The sequence below is a fragment of the Zingiber officinale genome, chromosome 7A (assembly GCF_018446385.1).
Source record: "Zingiber officinale cultivar Zhangliang chromosome 7A, Zo_v1.1, whole genome shotgun sequence".
Lineage (NCBI taxonomy): Eukaryota > Viridiplantae > Streptophyta > Magnoliopsida > Zingiberales > Zingiberaceae > Zingiber > Zingiber officinale.
The window spans coordinates 33,573,027-33,585,103 of record NC_055998.1 but is presented as its reverse complement, the minus strand read 5'-3'; the positions used below and the strand labels follow the sequence as shown (position 1 = coordinate 33,585,103).

The window sequence follows — 12,077 nt, the reverse complement described above, 5'->3', positions numbered from 1 at the left end:
ACTGATTTGTTTCAATTACTAGTTATTGATGGTCTTCTTCTGGTAGTTATATGCATGCTCACCTGGCTGCATGCTATTTGACTAGATAGATCGCTGTTGTCTATCTCACATTTGTATGACAAATAGACTATTATACCTCTATGTTATGCTAATAAAGTTTGACTCTGTTCCAATATGCTCATTATATCATCAAAATTCTGGACAATTTTATAGCTGCGAAGTCAGAAGTGTACTTGAATATTAGCTCTGAACTTCGACTTAATTTAGTCTGTCCACATTACGTGGAAAATTATGGTGTCTTAACTAATGTGATCTCCATGATTTCCATGTTGCGTAATGTGACATAGTTTATTGTGTTAGTATCAAAAGTGCGCTTAGTTTTCCTGAAACAGACATAATTGGAACAGTGAGCTTATTTGTCTAGTATGATATGAAGCAGTTAGACAGATGAACTTAATTAAGCAAAGAGGAACAAGTAATGGTGTCTTTATGTTAATCTGTCAGCAAGAACAATAAAAAAAGGGCAACTAAAGATGTATGATGATACAAGAGAAGATAAAAAGAGGAGAAAATGCACCTTATGAATCATGTGACTAATTTGATTTGGTCTCTTATCACACCTTGCTTCTTGATTCAAACCATCTGATAATCAGATCCACTTCTCGTCTTTCAACATACTCTTACTATTTTAGCTTGGAATTATTTATTGCATATTGGAAATTCTTTGTGCATCTTTGTTAGTATCTAATTGCCTCACTGACCCTGTATGAATATTCGAAGCTACTCATCCCTCATCTGAAACCGAATAACTGCTTGAAGTTATGCTTAATAGCAACTAGGTACTTTTGTGAAAGTTGGTAGGCATGACCTGGATTCTAAATGGTTGATGCATGACCTCCTTTTAGGAATGAACAAGGATCGGTAATGTAACAGCATTATATTACCACCTGGTGAGTCCATTGTCAAGCAAGGGTCGGTGCGGAACTAACTAACAATTTCTGTAAATGAGAACACCCTGATGTTCAGGATGCAACACTCCCTGAATCCTCAGATTGTGTTCTAAGCTTGATACAACAATTGTGGGAGAGTCAGTGCACTACCCCAACACGAACGGAGACCAAATTCATTTCAGTCTGGCGAAGTTGACACAAAAACCATTGAGAAGAATGCCCTCAAGCCCTGATGAAGGTGGGGATGTGACACTAATTTATGCAGGATTGTTGCTTCCTTTTCCCCTGAAATATAAAGCTTTTCATTTTTGTGATATTTTCAAATGTCATATGGTGTTGCAAAATACAATCTCATGGCTTGGTCAAATCGTAATTGACGGTCCAATGGTGAATATCGACACATGGAGGCTATGCTACATTGCGGGGGAATAAAACTACTCCAAAAGGATCTTCCCGGTGCTTTTTCATGAAAATCACTGCCATTGAGGTGAACATCCTTTTATAATAGTTTGGTTCATGGTAGTGGGTCTTGGTGCAACATGCATAAATGTCCCCAAAACTCACAATCTCCTTTTTGAATTGAGCTTGCTTACAAGCAAACGCCATGGACCATTCACTTCACTTTCAATATTTTGTGCTTTAGTTTGACTCATCTAGTCTCATGTTTCATCTATATTCCATCCTAACTTCTAATTCACAGATCTTACCTCATTCATATCCACCTTTTTTTTACATTGCTGACATCTTTTACCAGTCCAGAAATAACTGTGAAGTCTCATCTCCAATCATGTACCGTTTCAGAGTTCCTCCCACTCTTAATTTTATCTCAAGACTTGTGGTCCTAAGAGAGAATGCAAAGCCAGTGTCTGCATTCACTGATGGTGAAGATGTAAACTCCCAATAAAACCAATTCAAGGCAGTAGCCTTTTCACAAGATAGCATCACATACTCCACAAGAAAACACCTTTGTTTCTCTCCTCCCTTAGTTACTATTAATATATTTGTTTGACATACTTCTTTATCTCATTGGGCTCCTTATTTAGCACCCTGAGAGCCCCAGAAAGTATAGCAAATCATTTTATCATCCCTCTTGTGCTCATCCAAACTCCCTTTTTTTTTCTTCTTCTTATCCTCCTCATCTTTTTGCTCTGCTTTGGTCCTTTGCTTTCCATCTGGGGGACACAAGAAGATGTGGTGGAGCAACCCTATATCTCAGAGCCCATCTCAAGGCTCAGTTATGATGATGATCACCAACTTCTTCCGTCATAAGGTCGATTAGAGAACAGCGCGTGGCAGAGAGAATTCGGGTCCTCTAGATCTACTGATCATAGAGATGGCCGGAAGAAGAATTGATAGCAGTGGTAGCATGTCAGTTTTGTTTGAGCATGGAAGGACCTATAAAAATGGAGATCATAAGGCACTTCTTGCTGGTGGATGCAATGGTAATTACTTAATTTCCACCTTCATTCAATTTTCCTGTTCTTTAACATAAACTAAAGCTCTAGTTTCATCAATTGCTCAAAGGATTCCATCATGTTGCTGTTCAAGTTCAGTGAGTTTCGTTAGATCCATCATCCTCAAACATTAAAAAGCCAGGATATGTTACACTTGAGAAGACAAATCGAATGTTACTATTGCTCGTGTCTCAAGGGCAATTGCTCGATTGATTCTTTGGCATTTATATCCTTTAACTTCTTGCCTGATATTAAACTTTCTAAAAGAATATTTGGCCATTCTCTCTCAATTCTATCTTCATCATTCAAATTCTCTGGTCAAATGATGATTAATGTATTGTTTTTTTTTTCAACTGCAGAACGATACTACACTTCAGGTTCACAGTTCACGATGAGATCCGATGAGACACAAGGAAGATATATCAAATTTGACATATACGAAACTGATTCGGATGAGTTCACTCCAAAATTGGGTAAAAAGAGGAGGCTGGCGATCGATCAAGTGCGGTTGCTCGAGAAGAACTTTGAACTGGAAAACAAGCTGGAGCCAGAGAGGAAACTGCAGCTGGCCAATGACCTCGGCCTGGAACCAAGACAGGTAGCCATATGGTTCCAGAATCGACGTGCTCGATCGAAGACCAAGCATCTCGAAAAGGAGTATGAATCCCTCAAGTCTAGCTACGACACGCTCAAGGTCGATCATGATAACCTGGCCAAGGAGAATGAGAAACTCAAGTCTGAGGTGGTTTTCCTCACCAACAAGCTTCTCTTGAAAGAGGAGGAGAACTTCAACTCTGTCAACACCATGAATGCCCTCCATTCGGTCGACAAGGATAAGACTTTTGGTTATGGCTTCCTCAGGCCAGATCACAATCCATGCAGTTATGAGTTACAGGCGGAGGACCAAGCCTTCTGGTCTTGGCCTTAACTGCAATTCCCAGAATTCACCACTGTATCAAATTAGCCTTGTTATCCCGATAATAAAAACTACGAGTTTTCGATGTATTTTAATTATTCCTCTGCTCAACTTTAAGACGGTGGTGGTGGTGGTGGGTGAAGCAGAGCAAGGAAAAAGGCATTTTCCATGGCAGCACCACAGCTGAGGAATCCCGATCACTAACTTGGATGCTAATCCAAAAGTGACACCGTCGTCTTGTTTTGGCGTTTGTCGCCATGGCTAGTGCTGCTTCACTGTTTGGAGAGGATGATTTTGACACTTGGGAACAATCCGATTGTGTTCCTCTTCTCGGGGAGTTCTTGTGTTTTACTTTTCAATTCACATGCTGGGAATTGGCATAGCATCTAAAATCCCCCAAATAAAATTATGGTGATTTTTTTCCCCAGTAATTGACCGAGGGCACATTTAAAATTATAATTTTTTTAATAAGCTTTTAAATTTCTCAAAGGAGCATATCTATTTTTTTATTTTACCTCTCTAATCATGGCAGATTCATAGTAAAGGATCTTAAACTGCAGTTTGATCGCACGTTTTCCTTAAAAATCATTTATTTAATAATAAGAAAGCAAAAAGGGTAAAATTGAGAGTAAAATTACATGGTCAATGAAACGCAAGTGTTCCATGCATACTCGTGGGTAGGTTGGGTTGGTTATCACGGTTAACAATTTTTGACGACGTCACATCAGACAAGACCTGTCTCGCCACATGGTCTTAGTTCATGGAACATCAAATCAAATGGCCCCCGGTACGATTCCACCACAGGAGTGACCCCACTTGTCTAGACGCGTGTCGAGCTCGCATAGGTGGTCCCGCATGCAGCGTATCTATGGACAAACAGACAAACGTGGGAACACACGCGTATCTATGGACTCGCAACACGTGCTGCGGACAGGATTTCGTCGCCGTCCATGATATCTTAATTAAACACGCGGATTAATTCCGTTCGATCTGTCTTAAGTCTAAATTAATTAACTCTAAGGATGTCGTTGAGAGAAGAGGAGACCTTGACTATTCAAGTAGCTCTCTAAATAAAATTTTTAGTCTCTAAAGTGTAAATGATATTTCATTTTTTTTATCTAAATATTTAACTCTCGAACCGACTAATTCTAGAAGTGATCAATCAATCATAGAGAAATTTTTTACTGATCACCATGATAAATCAGAAAGTGTTTGCATATGCCCATTTAAGAGACCAACTATCTTAAATTTATCATCCTATTAGAGAAAAATCTTTGCAGTGTGTTGAGTTGGGATTTAGATCTTAGACGCTTGGTTAACCACTTGGAGAGTCTAATTGTTACACCGTAACCCTGGAGATTACTGAAATTATATTTGATTTTAGTTGGTACTAGGTATCCAACTTACACCGACTAATCTTAGGATAACCAGCTTGATTCAATAAAAAAATTTATCGGTCAATAGTGTAAATCAGAAAGTGCTCGCAGCACATAGAATCCATCATCTCACTATTTTTAGATCAATTAATCATTAAGAAAAATTTATTCATTATTTAACCGAGATTCAAATTTAATCCTTAGATGTCTAAGAAACTTAGAAAGTACCCTGTCGCTGTACCATTGCCTCGGGAGGAATGATATTTCATTGTTTGAGCAAAAGGTGATATGACTCATCCTAAGTGAACAGTATTACTGACCCCACGCCAAGATATAGATAGATAAATTATGAGAGCATTTTTTTTTTCCTAGTGCAACTCTCCTTTGTATGTGAGAAGTCATGTACCTAATGATATATTTTACACCTACTAATAATTAACCCTAACACTTATTAGGGTAAATACCCACTATATACACTAAATAGGATGGAAGAGAAGATATTTCATGATTGTTTTATACTTATATGGTCATTTAATAGCTTGAGTGGTTGGGAGATAAGATGGTAAGTTTTTCAAATGGCAAGTGAGATTTTGATGAGGCATTTTCAAATGTAAGTAAATTATTGATCATTCTTTTGATTTATAATTTTCTTTTTGATAAATTGGAATAATATAAATAGCTTAATCAATCAATCAATCTAATTTTCAAACTTCAAAGCAAGAAAAGATAAGATCATATCAACTTTGTTATAAAAGATATACACACAATTTAATTGCTTAACTAGGTCAGATGATCCAATATATATTTTAAATTCCTCCTCTTCTAAGAACCATTGAATAAGTTAGGAGCTCTGCGAAATTTAAGGAGTGAAAGAAAAGTCAAACCCTAAAACACGTTCCACACGTTGAAATCTTAAAGAAGCTCGTCGGGTTTCACCAAGAAAAAAGGGGAAACAATTATCTATTTGACTTTCCTTCTATATCTCTCGTTCCTAAAGATCTCCTCTCCCTTCATATTAGATCGAGAGATATAGAACAATGTCTCGTTCCCATTAGTCAAATAATTTCTATCACTTGTTCGAGCTCCATTTGTAGCTCCTACAAGTTTAATTTGATTAAATCAAAAAACAAAATAAAAATTCCAAGAACAAGAAAACTTTTTTTTACCATGGATTCAAAGCCCAGGTTTCTCTTCTCCTCTCTTCTTTTCTTAACCTTCTTTGTTACGTTCGCCGCCGCCCACATTGGCCAATTCGATGAATACTGGAAGAAGAAGGCTGAATTAGCCGAAGTTAAAAATCGAGCCTCCTACAACCCTGACCCGGACTCAGTCACCAGCCACTTCAATGCTGAAGTCCACACGTACGTATTATTTATACAAATTTGTACAGTAAGAATTTCTTTATTCATGGTGTAAGTTTTTTTTTTTTTAAAAAAATTGGACAATAAATTACGTTTTCTAATATCACAAATAATATTTTTCAGGGAATCGATCGACATGGAGGATGACACGGCGAACAACACGAGAAGAGGTTTGCGCGGGAAGAGGATGAACAGTAAGAATGAGCCATGCGTGGCGACGAACCCGATCGACCGTTGCTGGCGGTGCCGCAGCGACTGGAGCAAGAACCGGAAGCTAATGGCCAAGTGCGCCAAGGGGTTCGGGCGGCACACGACCGGCGGGTTGGACGGGCGGTTCTACATCGTCACGAACCCGGCCGACGACGACATGGTGAACCCGAAGAAGGGGACGCTGCGGTGGGGCGTGATCCAGGACCGTCCGCTGTGGATCGTCTTCGCCAGCGACATGATCATCCGGCTCAACGAGGAGCTGATCGTGAACAGCAACAAGACCATCGACGGTCGCGGCTACAACGTCCGGATCGTCGGCGGCGCCAGCATGATGCTCCAGTTCATCCACAACGTGATCATCACCAACCTCCACATCCACGACATCGTCCCCGGCGACGGCGGCATGATCCGCGACTCGGAGACGCACTACGGCTTCCGCACACGCAGCGACGGCGACGGCATCTCCATCTTCGGCTCCAGCAACATCTGGATCGACCACGTCTCCATGGCCAACTGCGGCGACGGCCTCATCGACGCCATCATGGGATCCACCGCCATCACCATCTCCAACTCCCACTTCACCCAGCACAACGATGTATATATATATACATCCATCCATCCATCCATCCATCCATCCATCCATCCGACAGATTAAATTAAACTAAACTCTCCTTAATTAATAATTATTAATTTGAAGATACTGATCTTAATTAAATTAATTAATTAGGTGATGCTGTTCGGGGCGAGCGATAGCTACTCAGGGGATGCGATCATGCAGATCACCGTCGCCTTCAACCACTTCGGGAGAGGACTCGTTCAGAGAATGCCAAGGCAGGCACCAACACACTAAAGATAGATAGATACATACATACATTTTGAGTTTCATTTACTTTATATATATGATCGATCCTAATTAATCATGCATGCACCGATCGATCGATCGAACGATCTACAGGTGCCGATGGGGTTTCGTGCACGTCGTGAACAACGACTACACGCACTGGTTGATGTACGCCATTGGCGGCAGCAAGAACCCTACCATTCTGAGCCAGGGCAATCGATTCATTGCTCCACCCAACATTTTCGCCAAGGAGGTACGTATCCCAAGCTCAACGCTACGTTATCCCTGATTAATCATAAGAAATGAGCTAAGAGAATTATATTGAATGTTACGTTGTTGCAGGTGACAAAGAGAGAGTATTCTCCGGAGAACATATGGAAGGACTGGAACTGGAGATCAGAAGGTGACCTGTTGATGAACGGAGCAGTGTTTGTGCCATCAGGAGTGGATCCCAACACCAACTCAATCGACGAGAGAGATCTCATCAAGGCTAAGCCCGGCACCTTCGTGACCAGGCTCACCCGCTATTCCGGCGCGCTCGATTGCGTCCGCGGCCGGCCTTGTTAATTAAGGCTGACGATGAGTTGTCTTCGGACCGGAGTTTAGCATGAACCTCAGGTCACAAGGCCTGTGTTTAGCTAGGCTCATTACTTGATTCGACAGCTTGGATCGATGATGGACTACTACTGCACGACAATTTTGCTTCTGCATTTGTGTTTGTTTCTTTATCTATCAATTCTCCCTCAAGTTAATTTGTGTTTCAATTTTGAAAGTTAAATCATGCTGTTTTTGTGAAGATTTGGTCTACTCCTCACAAAAACTTGTCCACAAAATACAGATAATTAATGAAAATATTGTCCTAAAATTGTTCCTAGCTAGCTCCGATCCCTCAGTACAAAATCTCTTAATTTATCTCCAATTGTGATCGAGAAGCCTCGAGTCTATAAGATACAATTTCAGGACAATATTTTCATTCTACTGATTCAATTGCTAACTCAAGCTCGATCCACAATCATTGGATCCGAGCCCACCTTGATCTCTCCCGGTTCCAGCAGTACCATTATTGCCGCCGACGTGCGATGATACAAGGGCCGCAATTGCCGACTGGAACGAGGGGTCAACTGTGATCGCCTTCACTATGGTGTCGGTCAATAACAGATTATCCTGCTTCATCGGGTTCGAGTTCAAGTTCGGATTTAGGCTCATGGCCTTTTGCAAGATGTGGTGATACAAAGAGTCTTGGATGGAGGAGGGTTGCCTTCCAAGATTAAAGGGGCCCTTGACGAGCGGTTGAGATGACCTATAGCCCGAGAATCCATTGCTCCAAGCTAATGAAGTCGAACTCAAGGTGGAAGATTGTGAGGATGAGAAGTTGAAGCTTGGAGAGGAGTACCTACATGGAACAAAAAAAATTATAAACACATCTTCATCAGATGCACGAAACTTCCGTTAATACAGATTCTGAGAAAGGGTCAGACCACATTGAGTATAATTCACTAAATTTAAAGGAATATTCATGCATATATATACCTCGGGAATCGGTTGAATTGGTTGAGCGGGAAAGTAGAATTTGAACGCTGCGCCGTCAAATCCAAGGTGATGGTGGGATAGGAAGGAGTAGAAGACATGGAGGAAGGAACGGGAAGATAAGATTCTCTAAAAGAACCAGCTGAATTATGAACGTTCCTAATTAAAGGACCAAAATCGAGGCCGGCGGTACTGGTGTTGTTGGTGGCTGAGGAGGTTGAAGCCCCGGCAATGAGCATGCTCGCCGCCGCCGCAGTGGTGGAGGCCATGGCGGTGGCTGCCATCGGTAGAGGATGATTGTGGCTGCCTTCGTACGTAGTTATCAATATCGATTTGTCCTGTGCACATCTTTGCACCTGCTTTCTCACTGGGCATGCCGGTGCCACTGTGCAGCGATAATATGCCCGTGGACATGGATTTCCTTTGGAAATCTTTTGTCCGTACTTCCTCCATTGGCATCCATCATTCATCTATATATATATATATATTCCAATTAACACAACACCAAATATATAGAACCCCCCTTAAAATCATATGTAAAATGGGAATAAATTAATTAACATACCGTAGGTGTGTCACATCGTGCTCTTACTGAGACACGAGCTTTCTTCACTTGAGGCTGTTGAGAAGCTAATTCGTCTTCCTCGCTACTGTTCTTGGGACTGTCTTTGGGTGCCTTTGTCGACTCTTCGAAGCTGTTCTCGGGGCTAGGATTATTAAGGCCATCGATCTTGAAGTCGAGACCGAGAGTTAGATCTGTTTCCTTTTCTTTCTCACTACCACTATCGTCGTGATCTTTGCTGTTGTTATTATTGTTGTTGTTGTTGTTGATGATGATCTCTTCAGGTTTCTTTTGCCCAGCAGTGGAACTACTCGTCCCCAGCCTCAGTGAAACTAGATCATGTTCCTCTTCTTCTTCAACTTTACCTTCTACGGTAGGTGGCTTAGGTTTCCCTTGTTCGACGTAATTAGAGTAGTTCTTATGCAGCAATTGGTAGCTGCTTACCATTTGCGCTAAGATCGACTTCAACTTTTCATTCTCTTGTTTCACTTGGCCCATTTCTGCTTTTGTAGATCGCAGCTGCTCCTCCTGTAAATGAAAATCAAAACAAAATAGATAGTGATCAACATGAGCAATTAAGTTGTGTTGACCTAAATGATATAAACTCAACTAATTCAGCCTCACCTTCAACGAATTTCGATCTTGTGCTTATATTGAGAAATTCAACAAAGTTGTGGTAGTTATGAATCAAAACAAAGAAAATAGTTGGATAAATAAGAAAAGGATTTGAAATTTTGTTCATCCTCAACAGAATTAAATTAATTAATGACAAAAAACAAATGATTATGATATATTATAGATTGGTTAATTAATTAATATTCTTGGGAGTTGTGTGCAAATGAAAATTGAAAGACCTTGGGATACAAAATCATTAATTATATATACACATATCCAATTAAGTAAACAAGAACTAACCAAAAATCAAACAAATTAGTAGTTCTTAAACCAGCTAGCATGAAACTTAAATCATTAAAAGAAAAAAAGAAGAAGAAGAAGAAGAAGAGAAATTAATCAGTTGAATGAATTCATGGAATAAGGAAGGGAATTAAGAGAAGAAGCTAAGCTAGTCAAACCTTTCCCATCTCTGCACCTTCGTCCTCACGATCCACAGTGCTGATTCCTAGCTCCTCTTTAAGTGAAGAAGGTCCTCCTTTGAGCAGCACCTCCATTAACGCAACCTTCTAAATTTGTGTCTGAAACTTTCCCTTCCGGCTCTCATTTAAAGAAGACGGATCCAAGACAACTTCAATTATCCAAAAACTCACGCAAATGAATATTAACGTCAACAACCCCGAAAGATAAAAGTTTTTCAACGTCTGTGACGCGGATGTTGCTAGGGTGAAGACGACCTCTTCATCAGCGCACGGCCAAATCAACGGAACAGTGGTTTGATCTCATGCACGTGGTTTAATCAAATGTTTGGGGTCAAACGGGGGTGGTGGGTCATGGCCGGTGGCCTTGCAAGGCTGGCGGCGATGGCCCACCGGCGTCGGAGGTCAACTATCGGCGCCGTGGACCACCAAACGACGTCCAAGGAAGTCACCGCTAATTCAGATGCAGTCTTAATTAGGGTTAATTAGTGCAGGATCTCTGAGAAATTAAGGCTTAAGATTCATTTTTATTGTGGCTTATTATTGCGGCATTGACTATATGGTGCAATTGGACAGAATTTAAATGTCAAGTTGAGTTCTAAGCAAAATTTTAATTCATATTAGACATCACGTACACGTAATATATAATACATGAATATCTATAAATTATATAAAATAAATATTTAATTAAATAATATTATTATGATTTATTCTATAAAAATTTTAATTCAAAAATAAAGTAAAAATTAGATTATTAATCATACCTTTAACTATCTAATGAGAATATCTTATATCATCTCGATGAAGTACATAGATGGATAGATGCAAATATAATTTTTTCTTAAAAATAATGAGATACAGATGAATTGATGTAGTTGTGTCAATATATAGAAAAATTGAGACAGATGGATTGATGCTTTGTGATATAAAAAAGATAAGAAGGAGAAAATTATAGTAAAAATTAGAGATGGAGAAGGGAGGAAAGAATGATGAAGAACTAATAATGATTGAGACGATTAGAAGTAATGATGCCGATAGTAAAAGTTAAATTATGCATCTATGATTTAAGAAGGATAAGAAATTAAAATTACTTAGTCTTAAATTACTTTTGGTGTTAAAAGAAAAAAAAAAGAATATTAATATAACTTAATTTTATGTTTCATTAAATCAATTGAGAGTTGATTATTAGAGGCTTGGATTCTTAATTGAAGAGTAAGATGACTGTTTTAATTATACAATTTACTTCTAAAACTTCATTTTATTATTGTTAAAAAACATATTCTCAGTTCCATAGACGCATAGTTCTTCTGAGTGTTTTATCATTGTATTATGCCAATGAATGCGAAAAGCTTTGATGATGCTTCTAACCACGTGGTTAGATGACTACCCGATGCAGTGAAGGTCTGGTGTTAAAAAATAATCACATTAATATAAAAAATAATAAAATCGAGGCTATAGAAATAATTTCATTAACAGATTTATAATAATCAAACGATTATATTCCACATGGCTAAGAATAGTAAATCATAAAATAAGAATCAAATTCATATGTGAATTGATAATAAAATTGAATTGTTGAACTGTTATTGTGATGGTTGGAGCAAGGAGAAACTTAAACAGTTAGTGCAGTAGGAATTTTACTAGAATAAAAAAAAGGGATAAAGTAAAAATTTGAGTAAGCTCAATTATTTTTCATTTTATCAGAAGCTAAATCAACCGGCATCAAGCAAGAAAACTCCATCTAAATTAAAGCATCGAAGGGTTTAAGCGCATACACTACTGTGTAGCG

At 39.2% G+C, this 12,077-nt stretch overlaps 3 protein-coding genes across 4 annotated transcripts; 2 read left to right on the top strand and 1 right to left on the bottom strand.

Moving 5' to 3' along the window:
• The first annotated feature begins 1,918 nt into the window (after nucleotides 1-1,918).
• On the top strand, nucleotides 1,919-3,409 carry LOC122001296 (homeobox-leucine zipper protein HAT5-like). 2 transcript variants are annotated; one of them, XM_042555974.1, is made up of 3 exons: nucleotides 1,919-2,392; nucleotides 2,475-2,502; nucleotides 2,764-3,409. In XM_042555974.1, exons 1-3 carry the CDS (start codon nucleotides 2,336-2,338, stop codon nucleotides 3,330-3,332), a joined length of 654 nt encoding a protein of 217 aa, XP_042411908.1. In that variant the 5' UTR covers nucleotides 1,919-2,335; the 3' UTR covers nucleotides 3,333-3,409. The 2 variants fall into 2 exon arrangements, with proteins under 2 accessions (XP_042411908.1, XP_042411907.1); XM_042555973.1 differs by lacking the exon at nucleotides 2,475-2,502 and having other exon boundaries at nucleotides 1,960-2,392.
• A 2,454-nt stretch (nucleotides 3,410-5,863) lies between these two features.
• On the top strand, nucleotides 5,864-7,675 carry LOC121999330 (pectate lyase-like). Its single transcript, XM_042554025.1, has 5 exons — nucleotides 5,864-6,057; nucleotides 6,181-6,862; nucleotides 6,995-7,098; nucleotides 7,223-7,361; nucleotides 7,451-7,675. Exons 1-5 carry the CDS (start codon nucleotides 5,864-5,866, stop codon nucleotides 7,673-7,675), a joined length of 1,344 nt encoding a protein of 447 aa, XP_042409959.1.
• Nucleotides 7,676-7,892: 217 nt separating this feature from the next.
• On the bottom strand, nucleotides 7,893-10,451 carry LOC122001294 (probable WRKY transcription factor 72). Its single transcript, XM_042555968.1, has 4 exons — nucleotides 10,271-10,451; nucleotides 9,201-9,725; nucleotides 8,639-9,105; nucleotides 7,893-8,501 (listed from the first exon to the last, which is right to left on the bottom strand). The coding sequence occupies exons 1-4, from the start codon at nucleotides 10,364-10,366 to the stop codon at nucleotides 8,099-8,101; spliced, it is 1,491 nt and encodes a 496-aa protein (XP_042411902.1). The 5' UTR covers nucleotides 10,367-10,451; the 3' UTR covers nucleotides 7,893-8,098.
• Between the last annotated feature and the right edge of the window lie 1,626 nt (nucleotides 10,452-12,077).